Here is a 16,864-nt window from a genome sequence, read left to right as displayed (position 1 = left end):
CCATCTTATTGATTTTCTCTTCAGATTCTGCAATAAGCGCCATATCATCTGCAAACCGTATACATCTACTAATTATTCTACCTCCTACTGAAATGTCTTCATTTTGTAGGCTCTGTTTCACTATCTCCTCTAGATAGATATTAAATAATGTTGGCGAGAGACAGCATCCCTGTCGAACTCTCCCTTCCAATTGCACTCTTCTCTGTCATTTCATCCCCTATTCTAACACATATTTGTTGGTTCATATATCTGGTAATATAGTGTATCTGAAAAACGTTAGCAGTATTAAAGAATATTTACAATGATACTTTCAAACACGTAACTAACTGTGGAAAATATAATTTTAAATGTCCTATAAACGCCACATAACAGTAAACAATTTTATAATGATGCTCTGCGATGAATCATCCAGAGGAATTGTATTGGCACCTCTAACGTTTGTAGTTTAAGTCCAATATTGGTAATGTAGAGAAAACAGATAGATTCCAATGATATAAGATACTAGGGATTTGTTTGGGTCCCATGTCTCTGGAAGAAAGAAAGAAAGGAAAAAGCTAGAAGTTACAATAGGACAAGATGCACTGTTTTCGCAAAACATAAATGTATTTTCAGTTTTTGTATTGTTTTTAAATTACTTTTAATTCTTATTTTAAGGTATTACGATATTTTAGTTTTTTATGTATAGCGCGGAAGCCTTTGATCACGTGAGTGCTAGCAGAAAATATTTTAAAAGTCAGCCAATGTACTGGCGAGAAGTGTGCCAAGATGAAACAAACGTACTCTAAGAACGATCAGACTGTTTTTTTTTCTTTCTTTCTTATTTATTTAATTATTATTTTTTTATGCCGTGTCGACATTAAAATAATCAAATAAAGTCATAAATGTTACAAAGAGCGTTAGATTTTGTTAAGAGTTGGTTATAGGCATGCTACGAAAGATAGTGCAAAGATAAAAGTTATTTTTAAAAAAATACTAATTATAATTCGTGTGTATGTATTTGCTATTGTTTATCGTTTGAATATAGTTTGTGTTTTGATTAATTGCTTGATTGAAGAGTTGATTTGTATGATATTTGGATGCGAGCACATTATCCATTCTTTAATATATCGACGGACTTCTGCTTCCTGATATCATCTAGCCTTCATAGACGTAACTTCATTATACACCAAAACGTCACTTACTCACGGTTTCAGTGCCATCACTGAGTTCTTAAATCTGTCAACATTTTACAAGCTTCGAAAACCCAGCAAACATTTCTAATCCAGCTTTGACTACTTTCTTTTAACTATGAACAATTTCACTTTTGAAAGTGAGTCAAGAGCACGTGCGATGGGCACTCGCATGACCCTAGCCCCTAACTTCCTTTCATAGTTGAAGCATTCCTGAGCTCTTTCGTGACTAAGCGGTTAGCGTACGCGCCTTTGGCGTGGGAGACCCGGGTCCGATTCCCGGCGGGATCTCATGTGGGAATTCCACGTTAATCAATAGGTCCACGTTTCATATAGCCTCGCTTCTGAAAGGGACGTTAAACTCAAAATCAACTCGTGAAGCGTTCCTAACATGGACTCACATCTAACTACCAATGGGACTATCTACAATCTGTAAACAAGTACTACTTAGTCAGATTAATCTGATCGTCTTCCAACCGTACAGTCATTTACCTTGATGTGAGTGTCAAACTTGGGAGTAGACGCCTGGAGAGTGACATGTACATCAATTCTCTAACACTCAATATCTGTACTTCAAGAGCTTCACACGCAATACATCCACCAAATGTTCCCAACCCTGTGCTATGGCTACTCGGAGAACTCGTCCCTCAACAACTACCCCAGAGATCTCTTTTCAGCATTCCCCAATCAAGAGTACCCTTCAGTCTTATCAGTGAACAATTCAGCTATACAAAACTTCACTGAAAAAAAAAAAAAAAAAAATGCCACTACAAAATACTTTCCTGCGAAGTTCCTTACTTAATGCCATCCAAATCTTCATTCCTTAACTAAATTAGCGAATTGTGCTTACCTATCTCGCCTGAAATGGAAAAACCTTTCCTCATACACTCTAAAATCGTTACGAAGGGTAAACAGCCTCCTCACCCTCATCACGATAACTAATTCCTTTAAAACCATCTTTTCCTAAAAGAGTCAAATGTAAAACTTATCCTATATTCAATACCAGTTTCACTTCCAACCTAATTTACATCCTTAAATGCACCCACTGTCCACCTTCCACCCATTTGTGAAATTCAAATTCCTTTGCCGATCCGCATCAGCAGTCAGTGACACTCTTGCAACGCCCGGATTTCCCATCAACCTGTCCCATAACAACACATAACCTTTCACAACAGTACATTTGATCACATCTTCGCAGATAAGTATCCGCAAAATCCTTCCCCCAGACTCCTGAGTGCCGATCACAAAGATATGGGAAGACTTCCCATCCTATCCATAAACCATTCCTCGATATAACCATCTGTAATACTCTGTCTTGTACTCAGTACGTTTCCCACATACTGATACCTGTCAATTTAATGGAAACACCTGGAATTGCCAGTTCAATAGGGCGTTGGACCATCTTTTGCCTTCAGAGCAACTCTGATGTGACATCGAATGGATTCATAGACGCAATATTAACACCCGAATTAAAGAACACATTAGACAATCGAAAACATCACAAGAGGGTATGTCCGGATTGTCACTTTACCTAAAACAACATACACAAAATATAAAGCAGGTCAAGTCATAGGTTCAGCAAAAATAAATAAATAAATAAAATAAAAAAATAAATAAAAAATAAAATAAATAATCATTCTTAATTCATAAATATAAATCGGTTTTAAATCTGAATTTTGGCACCATTGATCAAATCTGATCACTACCTTTGATGTGTACTTAGATCTGGCCAGTGGCGGCGATTGGACGTTAAAAGTGGGGGGGCAAGACATAATCTGAGTGTTTGTATTTCAATCATAGTTTCTCTGGTTGTTTCTAACACTTTGTTTGACGAAAGGTTGTATAAGCAGTAGGATAGCATCTTTTTCTGTTAAAATACCGTATATCGTATTTCATATTCTATTAAGTAAATGGACAAGAGCAACGTAAGTAAGCCCTTTGTACTACGAAGATGTAAGAAAGATTTGATTCCTTGCTCTTGAACATCTTAAAATCCTGTCTGTAAAATTGTGTGGTCAGATTATTTAATAACAAATTTGCAAAACAAATAAATAGAAAGGATATTATTAATCATACTAATGTATAATGAGGCTTGTTTTGTAGAAGTTATATTGAAACTAGGGATTAATGAACAACTCATATTTTTAATTCCATACATGCTATTAAATGTATATTATTACTCTTAGAAAATGAAAGACAGTAAATACGACAAGCATATGGTACGACTTTAAAGCAATATTTGCTTTTGCAGCTTAACGAAACATGTTCGTTCCCATTAGGCGCTGCTTTCCCTTTTTTGGAACACATCAAAACACAACAATACTTAGAATCACTCCACATTCCAGTTTACAAAATAATCCCAAAACCTAGAGTTATGTTGAGTTCACTAAATTTAATTGTATATACATTTGCACACACTGGCGTCTCTGGCATGTAAAATTTGAGGGGAATATCAAAGAAAATGATTTAAATGGTATTACCTAGCTCAACCTGTTTATTAACTTCGATTCTCTTTGTTACCCTTCTGCTTACCTTCACGGACCCCCTGAGGTATATCAAGAACTCGATTACAATCGTTTCACAGCCTGAATATTCCAAATAAATATAAATATTATTATTTATGTGATATTCTGTCGTTAATAAATAAATTAAATTAGAATAAAATATTGAATATTTTGTACTTCAAAATATTTGGGGGGACGCGTCCCCTCGTCCCCCTACCAGAGACGCCCGTTCTCGTACACCTCTAAACACACCACTTCAACGTATATTACAGGGCAAAACAATGAAAAAGGTAGTTGTTTCTTATTACTCTCTTTTTAATCAATATTCTTTATTACTAGATAGAAGAAAAGATATTTTAGGAACTGTCAATTTTTGTACAATTAAAGAATAACTTGTAAAATACTTTTTCTTTTTCGTTCGAAACGTTCTCTCAATTAGTTTCAAAGCGGCTGACTTACATATCAACCCCTTGTAAGAAAAAGTGAAAGTATGCTGGAATTGTTATGCTCCAATGGGTTAATTTTTGGGTTATTTTCCGTGGCAATTAAAACGCAATTCCTGTAGCTTCCTTAACTCCACGGGAAAACAACCAGTATGTACTCATGCAACGGTAAATATTATATGGTACCATTTTTTTCTATGAAGCAGTAATACATACCAAAACTTCACATTTCCAAATGAAACTATATACATTAACGGGTTACTTCAAAAAAGTGGGGGGGGCAACTGCCCCCTTTGCCCCCCCCCTAATCGCCGCTCATGGATCTGGCAGTAGTGACGTAACATAAACACCGCGCTTTCTTCAACTCAACTCTTTCTTTTGCTCACTGTGCTCTGTTCGTGATTTTAATGCCCATCTCTCACGTTATATTTATTTGATGGTATGTATTTTCCCCCACCCCACCCCCTTATTTCTCTCAACCATTTTTATACTTATCACCTTACCGCTGAAGACGGAACTAGCGTGTTGTTCAGATACGTTTGGAGAGTATTTAATTTTCCCATGGGAGGATATGTTGGTAAGTAACCAAGTTTTTGTTAATAAACTAATCATTTTTCACGTAATATAAAATGACATATGGCACGTAGTAATGGAATGTCTGGTAATTGTAGGTGGTCTGTTTGGCTTGGCGTCCACTACTCTGAAGAATGAAATGTCCGAGAAATATTTAGATATCGCCAAGGACATCACTCACACATGCCACGAATCGTATGATCGAAGTACAACCAAACTGGGTCCAGAAAGTTTCCGATTCACAGACGTGATTGAGGCCAGAGCGTTAAAGAGCAGCGAGAAATATTACATTCTGAGACCAGAAGTAATAGAATCGTATTTCATTATGTGGAGACTCACCAAGGATCCCAAATACAGAGACTGGGGCTGGGAAGCTGTAATGGTACGTAAAACCTTTAATGCCTGCAAAGTTTTAAAATGAGTTCTCTAATTTTAAGTAACCTCTCGTATGTACTATTTGTGTTACAGGCTTTTTATGCAGGGTGTTTCAAAACAACATCGACGTTTGGGAGCTAATTCCTGACAAAGATAAAAGTATAGACCAACCTGAGTGCAGAAATGTGTCATTTCAGAGTTATAGGCTGCCGAAAACATGAAAAAATGAACTTTAAAGTTCCATAGCTCCAAAGCTATGGGACCTACCGTAGTCGGGTCAAGACTTCACTAAGGAACTAATATGTGAGCTATCCAAAAATACATGTTTCAGAATCCTAAGGTACTCACGCAACAACTTTTATAGAGGGAGTTTAGCTACAGGCATATAGTTTGAAGTACTCTCCAACTACCTTTATAAAAAGTGTTACGGAAGTGCCGCAGGATTCCGAAACATGGATATTTGGATAGGGCATATACTAGTTCCTACGTGATGTCTTGACCCGACTACAATAGATCCCGTAGTTTTGGAGCTTTGGACCTTTATTCATGTTTTCGACGACCTGTAACTCCGAAAGGAAGCATTTGTGCACCCAGGTTGGTCTGTTTTTCGTCTTGGTGTCAGGAATCACCCCCAAACGTTGTCGGTGTTGTTTTGAAACACCCTGTATATATATATATATAATGTGTGTGTGTGTGTGTGGAGGGGGGGGGAAGATGAACTTCTCAGGAAATCTGGAAAATAAGTGAGGCAGTTTGTGTGTCATATGCATAATATAAAAATACCAGTAAATGAGATCTTTTCAATGTTGCCCACCCTGGTTTGGGATTTAACAAGAAACCATTCGCACCAGATACTCGTACTATAAAATTTTGTGTTTTGCTACATTCCTGTAGCTGTGTTCATAATGACTTTTGACCATAGACGAAAACATGTCGTCCTCAAATGACTGATCGTCTACATAAATTACCAGGTGTGTTCAAAAAGTATCGAACCTTATATTTTCTCGCGTAAACCAATGAAGCACGAGAGACTTTCTTTAGTGTAAATGTAAAGGGAACTCTCATGTCCAGTCGTGAATTTTTTCGGGCCCGCAGTTAAGCGTGAGTCGCTGGAAGTCGGCCAACGAGTGAAGACATGTAGTGAGCAGTAGTCAGATTTCAGTTTTTTGTAAAATGACAGAAAAACTTCAGCATTATATTGCATCAAATTTTGCCAAAAACTCCGCGATACCCAAGAGGAAACTATTCAATCGGATCAGTACATTCAATTTTGAACGAATTTGGGCATCACGAGAGTGTTCGCGAAATCTGATTCAGGCTTTCATCGCCAAACACAATATTCCTGTGTGTCGTTAGGCTCCCTACTCACCTGACATGGCTCCCAAGCTAAAAATACCTCTAAAAGAACCTAATTTGAGTCAAGAGAAGACGTCATGCGGAATGCTACGGCACGGTTGCCCACAATTCCTGAAACTGCGTTCCAGAAGCGTTTCCAACAATGGTGGGAGCGCTGGGAGAAGTGTGTGCATTACCAGGTAGACTACTTTGAAGGGGATTAGTGTTTCGGATTTCAATATATTTTTGCGAACCAAAAGTTCGATACTTTTTGACACGCCTCGTATTAATCAGTAATAAAATTGTAACTATTTTTTCTCATCAAATTTTTAAAATCGAAAGTTGAAATAAAAGTCTACAAAATCATTCTTTGTTTGAATGTAAACAGTAAAACTAAATTTAGATAAGGGCGTTCTTGTCAGAAATTGTTTCAACGTCAGTGGCGCCATCGCTTGGAAACAAAAGAAGATATATTGCCATCGCAACATACATTTATTCATTGAAATAGAAAAAATATATCAATATAAATTGAAAGTAAAATGTTATTTGTTAATAGGTTTTATTAGAATTAGAACATCAACTAAAACAAATTTTCATTCTAGACATCTTAAATGGATATCCCAAACTTATTTTAGAAAAGTGGAAAACACAGGCTTTAAAAATATACAAGCATAACAAAGGTACCGGAAAAGCAAAAAATAAACCTTTAAAAAATCGTTTCCTTTGTGGCGAAAACTTATATATAGATTACTTCGCATACTTTGAATGCATCAGGTACTTACTTGGCAATTTATCAATGTCAGAAAGCTTATGTAGGAATAACTAAGAGGAACGTAACAACCAGAATGAAAAATATATAAGGAATTCCAAGTACCAAAATCTTAGTTTCTGCATTGTCAAAACACCAAGCTTATAAGTGATGACCAACTCCCAAGCAGCCAGAAGGAGTGGAAGTCTGATGAAGACACAGTTACTGTGTTGAAACTGTTATGTAATAGTGTTTTTTACATATTATCACATAGCCTTTCTCAGTGTGTTATTGTGTATTATCCTGTCTATAGGGTAGTTGTATAGTCATTACCTATTTGTAACAATGAATATTTCAAAAAGTAAACAACCTATCATAGTTTTGTTTCCATTGAATACATTATTAGGGTGTACCTGTTGGTTATTGTAACCGCCCTGAGTTCGGGTCACTGTTCGGGCGAACATTTATTTGTAACCGTTTGGAGTTCGTGGTCCATGTTCGGGCTCCATTTATTTATAACCGCCTTGAGTTCGTGTCGGTGTTCGGGCAGCCATTTATTTGTAACCAACTAGAGGTCTGGTCACTATTCTCGGCTCGTGGTATTACCAATAAGTATACTCCTGATACTTTAACTTACCTGGACAGGATGATGAAGACCTCTCCAAGAAAGGTTACAAACTGTTTCCCAAAAAGCTCGTCGGTCTCAATAATGAGATGAGCATTAGGCGCCGAGGGGTTCGGGTGTCTCGTCTCGAAAACCTCACGGACGATCAGACGGTCATCCAGACCATAACGCACACAAACATCACTCATACAAACAACGAAAAAACACTGGATTAATTGACACTATACTTATTTATTAGAACACTATTTTGAAAAAAAATAACGGAGAGAAATGAACATAACACTGGACACTAATAAATTTTGCCGCTGAAATTACGTTTTGCCCTTTTCGGGAAATAGAGCCCTTTCTATATATATGATTATAATTCAGGTATCACTATAAATACTTTGCTCACACCATTAACACACTTGGGGGATTCGCACTGGGGAAAAGTTGTTTGGATCGTCCCACGATGAATCCAGTTGTTACGCTGAACAGTCCTGCAGCGTAAAGGTGAATCTTCAGCAAACACCCAAAAGAAGATCTCCACAATGGAATACAGATATTGGAGGGCGCGTATGTAACATTTTAAACGCACAAGGTCTGAGGACCTGGGATTTCACTGATTGGGGCTAGCCGTAAGCAATCGTCCTTCACCGGCTAAATAGCTTGTGCCCCTTAACACAACTTATGTTTGAAGTTCAACGCGAGATGCGTGGTTGCATCTTCCAGACCTGGAGTCAAACTCCCCGAGCATCCAAGCTCAAGCTACGGGTTGCAATGGTCAACGGAAAAGTGTTGGCAGTTCATTTCAAAAATCACTCAGTTACTCACCTGTATGCACATACAAACAGAATATAGAAAACAATTTATGTTAATTTTAGTCAACTGCCTATAATGCACTAGACATGGCGATAACACTGGCGTGAGAAAGTACAGATAACGAACTGCAGAACAACACAGTTGGTGCCACTTTGGTTGCTGGAACATATGGTCAGCCCGTATTTCTCTAATCTATTGTAATGTTTCCATAAGCGATTAAGGAAAACACTTAATTTAGTTCCCAATAACTGCAGAATATATACTGTGTATATAATGAGTCAGGGAGAAACACTGAAATGGTTAGTCACTAACTGAAGTGTTCTCAGCAAAAGCAACGTTTTAAATATATATATGAAAAAACAATGAAAGACTTCTTTGTCCAATTGTGTGGGAAAGAAGCAATTCCCACCAAAGAAAGAACTTATATGCGTTGCAGAATAAAGTACAAATCGAAAATAATAATCACTGTCTTCACGAAATATACAGGGCGTCCACAAAAAATACTTCTATAACCTGGTGGCGGTTATATTATTATGTTACATTTCACCTGCATTTTCTGGAATCTTTTAGGAACAGAAACTACTGCTCTTCCTAGTATCGCAACTGGAACGTTTGCAAACATTCATGGATATTTTGTTCAAGAGTATTAACATCCCCTGATTTTAATTTGTACACTTGTTCTGTAGCCCAGACCCAAAGGAAGAAGTCGCGTGGGGTTAAATCGGGGCTGCGTGCAGGCCATTCGGTCTGTCCTCAGCGGCCAATCAATCTATCATGAAAATTGTCGTCAAGCCATGCTCGCACTGGAATTGCGCAGTGGGTGAAGCTCCATCTTGCATTCCATCATTTATTTCTTATGGCGGTTTTTTATTGTCTTGGGGTAAAACGTTCCATTCCTACCTCGCTCTTGCCTCCACCATCTCTGCACTTGTACCACCGACCTCCAAACTTCATACCTGGCAGCAATCTTAGCTGTCTTCTACGCTGTATACACCAGCCATTTTGCGATTTTCACTGGATCAACTATTATCGATTTTCACTGAAATCGTAAATGGTAAACTTTACATTAGTAAACAGTATTACACACCAGCTAGAGCTGATGCTAGTTTCTAGGATAATCTAAATTAAAACTAGGTTAATCTAGGATAATCCAAAAAATACCCAGCGAAGCAGCTCTAGTGGTAGAGCGTTGGCTTCGTATTTTAGAGGTCGTGAGTTCGATTCCCGCTGCCGACCATCCTGACTACGGTTTTGCTCAGTCCTACTAGGAAAATGCTGGGATGGTTCCTACTAAAAGGTCCTGGCCGATACATTCCCAATTCCTTTCCATTGTTCTTGTTCTTGTTAGATATACAGTGTAAAATGACCTTTGAATTGTATCTGGCGATTGTTAAATAAATAAATAAATAAGAATAAATATGTATTGAATTTACAACCACCCTGTATATTATTACTTTGTCTGCCTTCTGTGCTGAAGCTGCGAGTTTGATGACTGGTAGAAATATGTTTATTTATTGTTTCAGGGAGCCAGAAAATTTAGTACTTAGTGAATTGAAGACTCACTGATAATATTGAATTACAGAGTCGCTGATAATATTGAAATATGTTTGATATTTGCACCACTTCCTGAAAATCTACATATTTTCTTTCAGGCTCTGGAAAAACACTGTCGAGTTAGTGGTGGCTACACAGGAATCAAAAATGTCTATTCAGATAATCCACAAAAAGATGATGTTCAACAAAGCTTCTTTTTAGCAGAAACTCTTAAAGTAAGTCTATTAAACATGTTTCGTTTATAAAACCTCGGAATGTTCTACTTTTAATGGTGTTGGTTGGTAGAATGTAACAACTGTATTAAAATTGCTAATCTACTGCTTATTAGAGAACTTTTTTTTACATATATTAAAGGACAAAAATAATATAAATGGAATTAAGTTTAGGAAAACCAGTCTCGAACCTAATCTATGTACAGCTAATTACATATCAGGGAAAATACCAAAAAATATTCTGGAAAAGAGGAAAAAATCAGCGAACTCTTTCCCATAATTTTTGTCGCCACTGTGCTAATGAGCTAAAAAGTGTAGTCTTTGATCGTACAGAATAATTTGGGGAATTGGCAAGTAGTAGAAATAATTAGTTAAAGAAAATAGTTGATTAAAAATGTATTATAAGTATAACTTAAATAACAACATTCATCGTAAATTTGTGGGAATATATTTTGATAATTGGAATGGATTTAATTGAATTAATTTATGAGTCAAGTGATTACGTTAGTTTCGGTGACAATGAGAGTACAAGGTTTCAAGTGCATTTTCGCTTACAAACTGTGGGCTACTGAGTAAACAAAACAGGCTGTTGTATGATTCACATTTAGTTTTATTCAATACATTCCCTTAAACTTCGATCTATTTATTCTTTGACGTTTCTTACGTAGGAAATTTAGAATAAAAACATAGTTACTTCTCTGATTATAATATTTGTCTGTTAACATTAAAAATAATCATGATAAGTTACACTTGTAGTACATTTCGTTGGAATTCGCTGGAATAAAAATGTATGTCATGCTTGACCAATGCATCCTTCACGGGCGCCATATTATCTTACATCATCAACAATATTAAGGAACAGGGGAAAGAAGTGTATGTGTGTATTGTATAGCACATCTTTCAATAAAATGAAAGTTCTACTAGACCACTTCACCATTTTTCATAATTTTTTGTCCAGGAGTGGACTTAGGCCTAACTTAGGCTTTTGGCCCATTTCTTGCCAGGGAGAAGAAGGGGTGACGTGCGACATGTAAAAATAATAGAACTGAGGGTACTGAGATGGATAGTGACACTCCAGACGTTGTTTAAGTCCAATCTAACAGTTTCAAATATTTTCTATAAATCTATATTACCGTGCGAAGAACGGACATTTCAGTTATATATATATATATATATATATATATATATATATATATATATATATATATATATATATATCTATATCTATATCTATATCTATATATATATATATATATATATATATATATATATATATATATATATATATATATATATAAACACGAGAAATAATTGGCAGCAATAACAATAAACCAAGAGAGTACGTTAAGAGCCTGCCTTACTAAAAATAATACAAAATTTACCATTTTCCTTTTGCTTGTTTATTCATCAGTGAAAGGAGATAATAAAATGCAAGTCACCACAGTCATAGATAATGCTATTCTACAACAGAAAATATGAGCCTGAATAATGTTCAGTTTTTCCATCCATAGAAATTACAGTGTTGCCAGAATAACAATTTCCCTGAAATCTAAGTTAATGTAGCGAGTAGAGGAACAAACTCAACTGCATTTGGTTACGTATCATATTATTTTGGTTTCCTGTGAACTACATTTTAAATAGTAATTGTATTTAGTTTGTAATAAACAAAATAGTTTTAACATAAAGTTATTAAAACTAAATAATAATGTTAATTAAAAAGTAGTTCACAACAAACCAAGACAACATGATACGTAATCAAATGCAGTTAAGTTCATTCCTCTACTCGCTGTCTTAACTTAGATTTTAGGGAAATTGTTTCAGTGGCAACACTGTAATTTCTATGGATTGCAACACTGAACATTCTTCAGGTTCATATTTTCTGTTGTAGAATAGCATTATCTATGACTGTGGTAACTTACATTTCATTATCTCCTTTCACTGATGAATAATCAAGCAAAAGAAAATGGTAAATTTCGTATTATTTTTAGTAAGGCAGGCTCTTAAATGAATGTTGTGCAAACTAATGGTAATACTACACCTTCGCTCTTTACACATATGAGCATAAATCTTCTTGTCATTCTTCACAACGTCTGTTCATGTCCTTTTACAGACACAAGTGAAAGGCATCTTGATAAAAATCAGCAAGCGGTATGATAAAATGGAGATTTTTTTCGATTTTTTTCAATTTCTCGCGCCGCTTGCAAGATTTGAACCTACTTCTGGTTGGAGTTTCTAATTCATGTATGATTAGTGTTTTCGTTCTTCTTGCATGCAGTATGTAATAAGCAAATACATAACACACACAATTAATTATAATGTCAGTGATATGCGATGTTCATTGTCAGTAATATATGTCTAAACAATGAAGATTCATCTTAGACTGGAGTCCCGGCGGGAGCTCATGTGGTTCGGATTCCACGTTAATTACTAGGTCCCGTCTCATATAGCCTCGCTGCTGAAAGGGACGGTAAAGTCAAAATCAACTCAACTCTTAGACTGGATAAATGGTTATCCTTCGTTTTTCATTATCATTTGCCATGAAACAAACGCCTGAGAGATATATAACCTCTATATACAAATATGTGGTGTTGGAATGTATAACTCACGATACTTTTAAAATTTCAACCCTTCCCCAGTGTACCCGTAAAAAAATGTAACACAGAAACAAGGCCATTTTTTAAATATTCAATTAGAACTGAACAGTGTACACAAAATTTGCAATCGATGAGTGAAAACGGCATCTTCCTAGAGCTTGTGGTTTCCGAGATGTCATTGTCAAAATAATTGGTCACAAATATAAAAACCTAGCATTTTAATAAATAGATTGAACTTACTTCAGAATGACTCGCATTATTAATTTACCGAACGATTTCGGTAGGCTCTTCCATTTAATCGCTCAAGGAGATAGTAGAACAAAATGAAACCGATCGATAATTTATTATTACTAGTCATCTCACATAAGTCCAATATTAATGTATTATGCGTCCATTCCTTTCAGTAAGTAATTATTATAAATATTACTATACCAAGAGCTTTTATTTTCGGTTGACAAGAATAGAACTTTCGAATGAGTGACTTAATTTCAGGATAAACTTTTGTAGTTTGATTTAATAGTGGAAATGGTAATAGTTGCCATCGTAGTTGGAAAATACAATACATCGAAACGTTAGTTCCTAATTATTATTTATTTATTTATTTTTAAATTAGGAAGGGTTAATAGTTTGAACTAATGTATGTGTCTTTTTCCTTTCTTTTCAGTATCTCTACCTGTTGTTTAGTGATGATAGTTTAATTTCTCTGGATGAATGGGTCTTCAATACAGAAGCTCATCCACTTCCCATCAAAGGAGTCAACTCATTGTATAGAGAACAGGCGTAAACACTTGGGGTTCATCGTAAGTCCTTTTAATGTATATTTTTGCTTTCGTTTTGAACTGGGTGAGTGTCGCATGAGCTGATAGACAAGTACATGGTCAAGGTTCTGGCGTATACGTTGAAATCTTTTTTGCTCCATATAGTTTCATTTGTTGCATGAACATTTAGTCTTTTTATATAAATAAAAATGAAATAATTAACGTACCTTGGGTATATTTTTCTTGTTTCAAAGGATGTAAGTTCATCTTATACTAATTACTGCAGGTGGTAAGAGAAACCAACGTGCTATAACCAAGCTCGGGAATCGAACTTGGAATCCGTTTAGCACCCGTGCATTCAGAGCTTCGCTAATATCGATCTGAATATATACAAAGCTATCTACACACAAATGCTATTTCCCCACTAGTTGCGATGCGATTCAAACAAAACGAAGTTTTGTTCCAAGCTCACCACAAACAACCGCAATAAACCATTATATTAGAAGCTCTGAATTAAGCAATTAAAGGTAAAGCATACTACGACGAGCTATTATGCACTTAACATGCACAGAGGAAAAATCCTGAATTAAGCACGTACATGGTCCAATTTGTCATACTTATATTATTGATATTCTTAGCCTTCTACATACTTACAAAAAGGTTTAAAAAATTGAAGAATAAAAAATCTAATAATAGAAAAAATAATCATGACATATGATGCAGCTCTTTACGTTAAATCATCATCTTGAAGAGTAGTAAATCGCTCCTCCCACTTCTCTGACGAAGCTCCGTCCACGGGCTTAGAACCCAGGCGTAAAATGAAGACTCAAACCCATCGTAACATACGAATTTTTATTCATTTCATCTGCACATGTATTCTGATTGGCTGAAGCATTATCATGACGTATAAGAAAGGTATGTGAGAATACGTTGTCATCTCTTTTTGCACGGGTGGGGATTAAACGTGAAGAAAGAGCACATTGTATTGTCAAAAGAAAGAAAATGCAGAAATGTGAAGAAATGCACTTTTTTTTAAAGTGCATTGTATAAAACAACATTAATATCCTCAAAATTAGTTGATAATGAAGATCACTATAAAAGTCCATCTTTGGATAGAGAGGTTGCGACTCTAAGACGGGCACACGTTCTGTTACGTGCACGACTTCGAAAACCTTTCACTCTTAAACTACTAACTGCCAGACATGAGTTGATACACGTCTTATTGTCACGTTTAGAATCCACTTTCCGGACGTTGTCTCATAGTTTATGAACACCATGTATATCAATATACACAGAATGTCGTTAACTTCTAAGATCAGTTTTATATACGTGGTAGAGGGACCCACCATGAGTATTTTAAAATAAGGAATGTAAGGTCGGACACGCCTATTTGAAGCGCCGCGTCATGTCGAACAAATAAGAAGTTGCAGTAATTATCGTGTCTATATAACCTGCTTTATTTTGCTTAACTTTAATCTGATTGCTTAATTATTATTATAAACAAACGCTCTGCTTCACTGTAGGCGCCAACAACAATAACTGTTTAAGTAGCAACCAGCCACCAACATCGAACATGTATCACAACGCCGCGCAAAATGTTGCCGCACTCTGTCGAATATCCCCGATGTCTGTTGCACAGTCAAACCAACGCCATCTTGACACAAGGCCTTACAGCTCCAAAATGACATCATCAGAAGACTACAACAATAGTTTTAAGGAAACCACATTATAATGACTTGTATGATCATTTTGTTTGTATTTTCGTAAATTCGCGTAGAAGTGAATACTTGTAGGATGAAAATAAGCTAATATTGTAATTAAAAAAAAAAAAAAAGACTTACGAAAGAATGCAATCTTTTATTATGCAAGTTGAAATAGTTTCCTTTACACGCAGCGGTCCTCCTCAATAATTTCCTCTACACTGAGGAACACAACACTTGTATACCATTTTAATTGTTTTACTTAATAATGAAAACGTTTTACATTGCACAAAGCAATCTGAATTGATGGCCTACAGTATGTGAGATAACGCGCCCTATATGACGTAGTTGTAAGGGCTTGTGTCAAGATGGCGTTTGTCAAGCAGGGAAGCGAGTCCTCCTCAGATCTACTAAATTTTCATTCACTAGTGATTTGATGTCTTCCACCCCCTCTCAAAAAAAAAAAAAAAAATCGACATGACAAACAAAATCATTTATAATCCGTCTGTTGATATGAATGTTTTTTTCTTTTTGTAGAGAAAATTGAAAGAGGAGATGAGGAAGAGCGCTGTGAAGTGTAGAAGAGAAATCACGTCCTTTTCTTAGCCTCGTAGATGGCGTCTGCGTCGCTTGTCCCGTCTTAACGTGATTGTTCGAAGAGAACCTAAAATGCAAGGAGTTGCTCAATTTCCAATGTACCTTCAGTTGATGTTTTTACAAAGGGAGTGAGGACATCGTGTGATAAACAATGGAGTGGAATGGGTGTCGCATAATCCTTTTAATTTATCTTTCTCTCTTTTATTTCAACAGCACTTTTGGGTACAACAATAATGGATATTAATGTTTTGGTTTTAAGAAAAGTCAGGCTGTGCAGTGGATGTACATAGGTTGTATATGCGTGCAAGTGGGAGTGTGTGTGTGTGTGTATGTGTTGTGTACAATAGTAATTTCAGTTTACATTCAAATGGAATGAAAATTGATTTAAGATAGCCTAATATATTCATTACATAATGCGTATATATATTTTAAAATTTTTTTGTCACAATATTTCAGGAAATAATGAACGTTTTAATGTTACATTAAAAAAAAAAAAAATAAGAAGAAGAAAAATTCTTGAAGGTTCACATAGTATTGTAGAGGAGTGTGGAGGGTTGTCAGATTACGCTGTTTCTATACAATTTGTTTGCTCGTATTCACTGTTTTAAAGGCAGAAAAGTACAAGTTCTTCCAGTTTGGATTAAGTTTACGTGTTGCTATAATGCGAGAAATATTTGTAACATTTTTTTTAAAGGTTAATAATAGTGAAATTTGAATATGTACGGATATCGTTCGTGTCGATAAAACGAACCCAAGAAGTTCTATTTTGAGTGGAAAGATGTAATGGGAGATGAGTAGTGAATGTACGAATGAACAAAGGATTGTGAGTGGATTCTTTTGGCTTTTAACCGTCGTCTCGCTGTTCAAGTTATTAAT

The 16,864-nt window shown here is 35.8% G+C and overlaps 1 protein-coding gene across 1 annotated transcript in view; it reads left to right on the top strand.

Annotated features, from left to right (window-relative positions):
- alpha-Man-Ia (alpha-Mannosidase class I a) overlaps positions 1 to 16,663 on the top strand; it is a 190,253-nt gene extending 173,590 nt beyond the window's left edge. The window contains exons 6-9 of the mRNA XM_081732706.1: positions 4,788 to 5,071; positions 10,226 to 10,342; positions 13,598 to 13,733; positions 15,929 to 16,663. Coding sequence (XP_081588832.1) covers positions 4,788 to 5,071; positions 10,226 to 10,342; positions 13,598 to 13,717 — 521 coding nt within the window. The 3' untranslated portion in view covers positions 13,718 to 13,733; positions 15,929 to 16,663. The remainder of the gene's footprint in view (positions 1 to 4,787; positions 5,072 to 10,225; positions 10,343 to 13,597; positions 13,734 to 15,928) is intronic.
- Positions 16,664 to 16,864: the final 201 nt, after the last annotated feature.

The sequence above is a fragment of the Thermobia domestica genome, chromosome 1, assembly GCF_964235325.1.
Source record: "Thermobia domestica chromosome 1, izTheDome1.hap1.1, whole genome shotgun sequence".
Lineage (NCBI taxonomy): Eukaryota > Metazoa > Arthropoda > Insecta > Zygentoma > Lepismatidae > Thermobia > Thermobia domestica.
This window is presented reverse-complemented; position numbering and strand designations above follow the sequence as displayed.